This window comes from Vigna radiata, chromosome 6 (genome assembly GCF_000741045.1).
Source record: "Vigna radiata var. radiata cultivar VC1973A chromosome 6, Vradiata_ver6, whole genome shotgun sequence".
Classification (NCBI taxonomy): domain Eukaryota; kingdom Viridiplantae; phylum Streptophyta; class Magnoliopsida; order Fabales; family Fabaceae; genus Vigna; species Vigna radiata.
In genome coordinates, this window is record NC_028356.1 from 25,540,475 (window position 1) to 25,549,470 (window position 8,996).

The following is an 8,996-nucleotide window of genomic DNA, read 5'->3' on the forward strand; positions in this document are numbered from 1 at the left end:
TGGTGCATAACAAGTTCTATAGGCATCTTTTTTATAGTAAGGATGAACATAATTTTCTGGGTTTTCTGATTTGTAATGAATGGCAGCAAAAGCATGTCTACATGGTATTCCTACCAAATCCCACAAGTAACAAGTACATGTGTGATTACTTAAATCAACAACAAACTTGTCCATGGTAAAGCCATGAGTTACTTCAAATTGTGAACCCCCTGCCCAAACAGGAAGCCACTTACCACTCTTTTCAACCTCCCTATCCAATCTTTTCCTCGGTTTAGGCATAACATCACCAGGATATGAGTCAACTTTTTCTCTAAGGCTTGCAAACCTACTCATTAAGTATGATCTAATCCATTCCATCATTGTAATTATAGGTTTGTCCCTTGCCAATAAAATAGTACTATTAAATGACTCTAACAAGTTATTGATCAACACATGACACCTAGGATAAGCACTAAAAGCATGCTTACACCAACTTTTAGTTGGTATACCTATTACCCAATTAAAGGCATCAACATTCAGATTTTTTAACTCACCCATTTTTTTCTCCCATTCCTTATGGTATGTTGCCTTCGCAGCCCCCATCATGAGGTCTCTAATGACTAGGCCTCCACCAATTTTTTTCTTGAAATTGTTGTATAAATGGCGTAAACACAGCCTATGTTCCACTCCATTCAAGATATCATCAAAAACTGACATTAATCCCTGCAAGCATAATACACCAATAAGTATTACATAATCAAAATAAAATTCTAAATAAACTAAAAATTTTAATCTACCTTTTGCTGATCCGAAATAAAGATCCACCTTTGACAATCTATGCCTCCAATATCATCAAGCAGCTGTGTCAAAAACCACATCCATGTGTCATTGCATTCTGTTTCTACCACTGCAAAAGCTAGTGGGAAATACTTGGTGGCAAGGTGGGTTGGGGTTGATTGACCTTAATCTTGAAGGTCCCAGGCTTGACTCTTAATAACTCAGCCACATAGTCATAGAGACGAGCACATTGTCGTTCTCCATCACCCACTAAACAATCCATTGCAATTTTCTTAGCTCTTTCGGCGTTCCAATAAGTTATTCCAACACTATATGATTTTTTTATTTCATCTATGATTTGAATGACTGTCATCCCTGCAACATTCACAAATCTGTCAACCAAAACCTATGCAATCCATATTACACTTGCACTTTTGCTACCAAAAGTCCTTCCACAATTGTGCCCAACTAGAGTTTTGACTCTAAAGGTTTGGCTACTTCCTACCGTGCTAGCCATAATAAGAAAACCACACCCTTTCTTACAAACTGCCCTTACTCTCTTCAAATCATTCTTGACAAACTTCACTTCTTTTCCATTCAAAACGCTATGCTCCTGTAGGGCACTCTTAAAATCCTTCAAAGACTTAAACTCCGTTCCCAATCTAAAATTGAATCCCCTAGTCATATCTTCTGCTTTATACCTTGGAAAGTGCCTTTTATTCTCCATCACATCCTCATCATTATCTACATTTGAGGACAAGTCCTCTGTATCATAATCTTCATTTATCTCATGTTGTCCAACCTCTTCGTTAATGACAAATGCCGCCTCACTATCTTCAAATCTGCTCCTAACACTTTTCTTTTTCTTTTTCATTTTCTTCCACCTATCCAAAACTGGATTAATATTTCTTCTCTCTTCCTCCACCATCACATTGTCCATCCCAAACCCATCATCATCATTTGCCATTCTCTCCTCTTCACTGTCATCAACATTTTTCATCCCTTCGCCCTCAAGAACATTGCCCTCTTCATCTTGCTCTTCACCTTGCTCATCACCTTGCTCTTCACCTTGCTCTTCACCTTGCTCTTCATCTTGCTCTTCCATCATTTCTCCCTCAACATTCCCCTCTTCCTCTTCGTCATCATCTTGCTCTTCCACCATTTCTCCCTCAACATTCCCCTCTTCCTCTTCGTCATCTAGTACCAAGTCTTCTACTTCAACATTTCCCTCCACCCCACCAATATTTTCTTCATCCATAACAACTTGTTCCTCCATCTCCTCTACTTTTATTTCCTCTGCCTCCTCACCAAATGTAAGAAAACTAATTTCCTCTGCCTGACTGGGTTGCCCATGTTGAACATAAATTTCAACTTCCTCCTTTTTTGCCTCTACATAGTTAGACAACAAAATGACTTCTTTGTCATCTGTCAGTGGTCTAAGGTTGTTCATTGTCTTTTCCGTCGAACCCTTCCACCAAAGCTTGAACTCTCTATCATACTTGAATTCTCTAACAAATCCCACCGCTTCAAAGTATGACCACATGTCGAGATCGATTCCCCTAATAACATGTATCTCTCCTCCCATGTATTTTATACCTTTCTTGTTCATGAACTTCCCTATATGATACAAACACACGTCAAAAACCATTTTTCCTACATGGTCAAATGAAAACTCCCCACATTAGGCTAACAATGCACAGCACAATGCACATTACACACACAATTGCTTTTCTTCTTCAACGAATCACAGAGAAAACAAATTAAACTAAAACTAAAAAATTACCTTGCTCAACGAACCACAGAGAATCGCCTTTCTTCTTCAACGAACCACAAAGAAATCCCTTTCTTTCACGAACCACAAAGAAATCCCTTTCTTTCACGAACCAAACGCAAAGAACGAAAACATGAACCCCAATAATGCACGCGAAGATGAACCACGAACCAAATGGATACAAAGCACAACAACACCAACACGAACCCTAACTGATTTTGAATACCAATACCAATTTCATTCTAGATTAAGGAGGAAGCAGTTTCATCCCCAGATCACTTAACACATGTCAAGCAATCACACATGTCAAGAGATACAAAGCACAACAATTAACACACGTGGACAGAGACGTTAGACACATCAGCAGATTTTTAACTCTATTAGTTTTGGAGGACTAAAACCAAAGTTTCAAAAAGATTGAGGACTAAATTGTACCATATTTTGAAAGAGGAACGAAACCCAAAAACGGTCAATAGTTGGGGGACGAAAAACATATTTAATCCATTAAACAATATTACGGGTAAAATAAAACTATAAAAACTTTATTTATTTCATATTATTTTATATTAATTTAAAAAAAAAAAAAAAAAAAAAAAAAAAAAAAAAAAAAAAAACTAGAAAACGAGACAAGACTAAACGAAAATTAAATGGAAAAAATTTCATTCGACAAGCATAATTTATCCATGTATATGAAAGCTTTTTTTTTTTTCAAAATTTGCACATTTCTATAATACATACATTTCTCAGAAATCATTTCAAATCAATCTCCTTATATCCGCAAAAATACTAAACAATGTGTATCAAGCAAAGAATAAATCATATATCTTAAATCCTAAGAAAATTCAATTTTTATAAATTTCTCTTCCGATAAAATAAAAGTGAGATAATGTGTGCTAATATTTCTTTTTAGCTGTCATGACTGCCAGTTTTTTTTTCTTTTATTAATTTTGCAATTTCTACTAGAGTTGAATACGCGCATTTCACAAAGGCTTGATCAAGTTATCAACAATCAAAACAATCTTAAGCTGATGATATGCTCAAAAACGGCCACTCTAGAACTCGTGTTTCTTGTTTGCATCGGGGTTGATCCAACATGTTCATGGATTTTGTTTTTCCAATTTGACTATATTGGTATGGTATTAAAACAATCCATGCCAACCTTTCACCTGATGAAAATTGGTCTCAGCATTGCATGTCCTGTCAGAATCTTTTTCAAAATTAAAAAATAATAGTTTGGTGCTATTATTACTTGTCAGTAAAAACTAGGCACCTGCAGAGGAGATTTCGTATGGATTTTAAACATTAAATTTATCTGGTTTTACAAGGAATCTAGTAAATTAACATCCACATGATAAAAGCCTTGAAGGGGACAGTACGAAAAGCAAAAATATTAGATCATTCAATAATGAAATATTCAATGTAATTTAACACCATAGCAGCATTGTTAGAAACAAGCGTGAATTCACAGGTTGGTAAGAACACGTATAGTTTTATTTACAAATTATTTACATCAGCAACATTTGTAGGAACAAATAGGTTGATGACACTCAGACAAGGCACAGTAAGCTCCATGGACTAGCATTCATTATACATTTACCAGGGTCATGGAACAACCATCTTCACAGAGCCCTGAGAGCAAGTTTACTTCCTGAATGAACACCTTTAGCAGCAACTCTTAACAATGCACGACTTTGGTAAAGCCTGTCATCAAAATATTAACAAATTAAAATAATAAAAAAAAGTTTATTCTCTTGAAATTATTTTAGAACCTTTATCAATTTCTTTATATTGTCGTGTATCTGACTTTCGCAAGCCATTCAAAATAACAGTTAAGCGAGAGAGAGAAGGAAGATTACCCAGCCAAAGCAAGTCCCCACGTAGCCAAAGTATAAAACAACTTTCCAGCTTGCCAAATATCTAAAATCTTTTCCAGTTTGCTTGTACCTTGCAATGTCTTTGATATTGCTGTCATCACATAAATTGAAATATGAGATGCAAAAGTTGTTACTTAATCACAACGGCAAAAAACTGTGAATAACTCATTCAAAATCCTCCCAATCAAAACATTGCCAATGGTAGATAAGAAAATGAATAAAATAAGGTTAAATTATAATTTGGTCAGCACATTTGATGGATTTTTTTATTTAGTTCCTATATGAAAAAAATCCACATCTGTTCTTACAAGTAAAGAAGTTTACAAATAAGTCCCTGTCATATGCTGAGGTTATGATAGAACTAAGGACTTTTCTTTATGCAGGGATCAAAATAAAAAATGGAAGTGTCAGGTAAGGGAGTGTTTTCCCTGTTTGGAGAAGACCCTCCCACCAGCCTGTGCGTTTTGGAACTGTGGTAAATCCTTCTCATCGGTTTTCATCTTTCTCAAGCCATGCAGATGTATTCAGGAGCACATCTCTTGGATTAGCCTTGAGTGCAGGTCCTTTGAAGTAAACAACTCGTAGGAGCCACCCAAACCTCAAATTCTTGGATGCATTCCACCACAATACCTTTCTGATGTAATGCCAACAATCTTTTGTGGATGTTCCTAAGGCGACATACATAATAAAATCTTCACATTCATGCTACTCTGAAATTCTCCGACATTGTGTTTGTGTTTTTCTTTCTCCATAATGGAACCAGTGCACTCCAATCCCATCCATACTGATGAAGTCTAATCAGACCTTCTTAAGGAGTCTAATATGCTTTACTTGAAAAGAAAAAAGACTATCTGCCCTAACTTTGCAATCCTGATAGGCCAAGTTTTGAATATGGCTGTTCTAATTATGTATAGGAAGTTATTAATCCATTACATATTATTAATTTCAAATTAGACAGTTATATGCAAGGTAGTTAAATTCGAGAGTTTCCGTAAACTCGTGAGAGTTTCCGTAAACTCGTGAGAGTTTCCGTAAACTCGTGAGTGTTTCCGTAAACTCGTGAGTGTTTCCGTAAACTCGNGTTTCCGTAAACTCGTGAGTGTTTCCGTAAACTCGTGAGTGTTTCCGTAAACTCGTGAGAGTTTCCGTAAACTCGTGAGAGTTTACTTTACATGAAAATAATAATAATTTATATGAATAACATACTCCCTACTTCCACCAAGATGATGTTTGAATCTTAGGTAAGAGTTTACTTCACATGAAAATAATAATAATTTATATGAATAACATACTCCCTATTTCCAGCAAGATGATGCTTGAATCAAAATATTCTTTTACTCATCATCTTCAAACAATAAGTAGTATTATTATCATCAATATTTATCCAATGTTTCCGTCTAATACTTATATTTTTAATTGATGAAGATGGATTTGGATTGCTCTCGAGAGAATTTTAACCATTCAAAGACATTTTTTGTTAACTATATTAGGTTTTCATTACAAAAATTATAAAATGTTTATAAATAAACAATGTTTTTAAAAATTAAAGAATAACTAAAGGTGCTTGGGAAAGGAACGAGGGCAGGGTTCACTAAGTTATAACTTATAACACTTAAACTATTTTTTTTAAAAGTATCTTCTAACATAAAACTTACATAAGAAAATAGAGCAGAGGGGAACATGTGTTTCGGACAACAACGACCCAACTGACAACATGTGAGGCGACGACGACCCAAGCAATGGCAATCAGCAACGAAGACAACGTTGTTGACGACGAGCGAGCAAGAGATATTGTGTCGAGACGTTGTGCGATAGATTGTGTGAGGTGAGAAGGTGATGCGCGAGAGAGTTAAGAAGAATGCAAAAGTCCTAATCTGGTGAGTTCATCTAGTGAGTTCATGTGATTACATTTTGGTTTAAAAAAAATTTCCATTGAACTCACACACACACCTCTAAACTCGTGAGTTTGTATGAGTTTACCATTTTGCAACCAAGTTTACCGATTCAACACAAAAAGACAAGTTTGCTTCTAAGTTAACTCGAAAGCCATGAGTAAACACGTATACTCGTTTAACGAGTTAAGTCGCGAGCTTGATAACCATGATTCTATGTTATGATATGACAATTGTAGTGATACTCTTTGTATCACATACTTGCGGAAAGCAATTAAGGTTCAGATAGTTAATTCAGGAATTGAGAGAAGAACTCAGTTTGTACTCAAATTTAAACCAGATTATTTTTAAATTTTTTTTCAAAATTCGGCATTTATTTCTTGAGTCTCACATACCCACCCAAATGAACCCACCTTCATATTTAGGTAATTCAACCTCTCATTCCCAAGAATGTGAGTGTTCACCATTAAATTCAGATTTACTGACTTCTGTGCGCTCTTTAGTGAGTGTTTGCTCGATGCAGGAAGATTCTTTTTTGGCACCAGCAGTGTTGTTCATCGGTGTTGCCATTCTCCAATTCAATCATATTTCTTAATCCATTGCCAGTTTTACTTAATGCCATCAATTCCTTCCAAATTTTCATTGGTACGGCTAGACAAGGAACTGCAATTCATACATGCAGGTCATCATCATCTTTAAGAATTCCGGTGAAGACTCACAAACTGACCCCAAACTCCGTTCTCACCAACAATCAACAGGAGATCGGATAGGTCAGACTTTTCGATACGAAAACATATGATGACTGGATTAGACTAGGGAAAATAGCCAACATGGAAAGAGTTGAAAAGAATGCTAATTATTTGGCTATTGAGAATGACAAAAGAAACAGAATTCTGTGTCCAACTAGGGTAATACCCTTAAACTGAGAAATTTCAGTTGACAAACTATTATTGCAATATAATTATATAACCAATTAGCTACTTTTTCACTTGTTTAAACTTCCTTAGCTACTAACTTCCCAATTACTGTTATAACCAGCTAACTAATCCCTATGTTACTGATTTTTATTTTATTCCATTGGGAATAAACCCCCAAAATCCTACCATCAATATTCTACTGAGGCTGGGCCTCGTGCCTAGCAGTCTCCTCGCTAATCACATAAAACGAAATGATTGGAGTGTTACCAATACATTTGAACTAGAGCACATTATAAGTTACAATTCAACATATCTTTTACAGTTAGGTGAAGGAAAAGTAAAGGAAAAACCATTAAGATACAAAAAATATGATAGAAAACTCACCTTTCTGCAGTTCCTCCGGTGAAAAATTCTGCAATTATAACAAGGGAAAATGATGTCAATTTAAGTAAAAGAAAAAACTAAAATTGCATAATATATGAACACACAAACCAGAGCTTTTGGATTAGATAAAATGCATTTGGCCATGAAGTTGGCAACACCATCAACCACATGTTCTTCACTGATGACCAGGTAACTCTCATCATCAATTCCACTCATTTCCTCAATGTTACTAAGATCTGTCTCATCCTTAACCCACACCCACCAACTTGGTTCTTGAGAGTCAACATTGACCAAAATGTCAGCTGATTGATAATCAACCTCTGTCAAATACCAGACAAAAGCCAAAAAATTTTCAATATCTAATTATTTCAATGCACGCAAGACACACTCTCAAAGTAGAGAAATTTACCAGTGGCCTCCTTGAAAGGAAATTGATTTCCTCCGCTAGCAGTTTCCTGTTGTAGGAACTTGAGCCGAGTCAGGTACTCATCAGACCTCATGGTAGCAACTAACCGGTCATTCAACTATAGACAAATATCACCAAAATATAAACAAGGAACAGGTAAAAAAACATCATGACCAAACCCAAAGCACAATGCAGCCAAACTAATAATGCTTGGAATAAATTATGAAAATGCTTCCAGATTCGTAAATGTAGATGCAATAATATCACAAAAAATGATTGACCAGCACCCAACTGTATCCAATTATTAAGAAATTAAAAGCATTCGATCTAAAAAATAAACTTCTGTCCCAAAAGTTAGCTTCTTTTCTATTTATTTACCAATATTCCCATGAGTATAGACTAATTCCACTATGATGGTTAGGTATAGGTTACCCAAAATGGCAATCTCCTGAATTTCATTTCCAATAATTAAGAAAAAGAGCAGTACGCAATTTAAAATAAAACAATAACAACCATATTTTTAGAAAATAAAACACATTTGAGAAAATGACATCATTTGATAGAATGAGGAAAGAAAAAGGGTTATTGAAATTGGAAATATACATCGGGAGGGCAATTATCGAAGCAAGGCGATTCAGAGAGGTTTTGGAGCAGTTTAAGATTCTGGTCGAGCAAGTTCCTGAGGCGTCGATTTTCTGATCGCAGAGCCTCCAAATCGTGGTCAGTTGGGCACTCATCGGCAGAGGTGGCGGGGGGCACGGAATGATTGTGGCTGCGGTAATGGTGGGTCTGTTCAACGGCGAGCCATGCAACGTCGGCAACCTCGAGCACCGTCTTGGCCACCTCGACGCTTCGCATGATTCAATTTTCGAGATTTGGGTCTTTCGATTGGGTGAATCTTCGGTTCTGAGAGTTCCGTTAGGGTTTCGGTTTTCGCACGGAATGGCGAATTGTCGTCGTTTTCGTCTGGTGGTGGTGAGATAGATATAGAATATT

The 8,996-nt window shown here is 36.1% G+C and overlaps 2 protein-coding genes across 2 annotated transcripts; both read right to left on the reverse strand.

The window, feature by feature from the left end:
* Window positions 1-478: 478 nt before the first annotated feature.
* On the reverse strand, window positions 479-1,888 carry LOC111241808 (microtubule-associated protein RP/EB family member 1-like). Its single transcript, XM_022781700.1, has 2 exons — window positions 777-1,888; window positions 479-702 (listed from the first exon to the last, which is right to left on the reverse strand). The coding sequence occupies exon 1, from the start codon at window positions 1,862-1,864 to the stop codon at window positions 1,163-1,165; it is 702 nt and encodes a 233-aa protein (XP_022637421.1). The 5' UTR covers window positions 1,865-1,888; the 3' UTR covers window positions 479-702; window positions 777-1,162.
* Window positions 1,889-3,904: 2,016 nt separating this feature from the next.
* LOC106765201 lies at window positions 3,905-8,996 on the reverse strand. Its single transcript, XM_014649734.2, has 6 exons — window positions 8,604-8,996; window positions 8,004-8,118; window positions 7,703-7,914; window positions 7,595-7,622; window positions 4,384-4,492; window positions 3,905-4,228 (listed from the first exon to the last, which is right to left on the reverse strand). Exons 1-6 carry the CDS (start codon window positions 8,856-8,858, stop codon window positions 4,147-4,149), a joined length of 801 nt encoding a protein of 266 aa, XP_014505220.1. The 5' UTR covers window positions 8,859-8,996; the 3' UTR covers window positions 3,905-4,146.

What these genes read in the sequence shown, in the direction of transcription:
- LOC111241808 (XM_022781700.1), bottom strand. Translation starts at nt 1,864, where the DNA reads ATGATGGAAGAGCAAGATGAAGAGCAAGGTGAAGAGCAAGGTGAAGAG.
- LOC106765201 (XM_014649734.2), bottom strand. Translation starts at nt 8,858, where the DNA reads ATGCGAAGCGTCGAGGTGGCCAAGACGGTGCTCGAGGTTGCCGACGTT. An exon ending in TCCTTTCAAGGAGGCCACTG is followed by an intron (nt 7,915 to 8,003) that starts GTAAATTTCTCT and finishes GGTATTTGACAG; the next exon opens with AGGTTGATTATCAATCAGCT. An exon ending in TATCTAATCCAAAAGCTCTG is followed by an intron (nt 7,623 to 7,702) that starts GTTTGTGTGTTC and finishes TTATAATTGCAG; the next exon opens with AATTTTTCACCGGAGGAACT.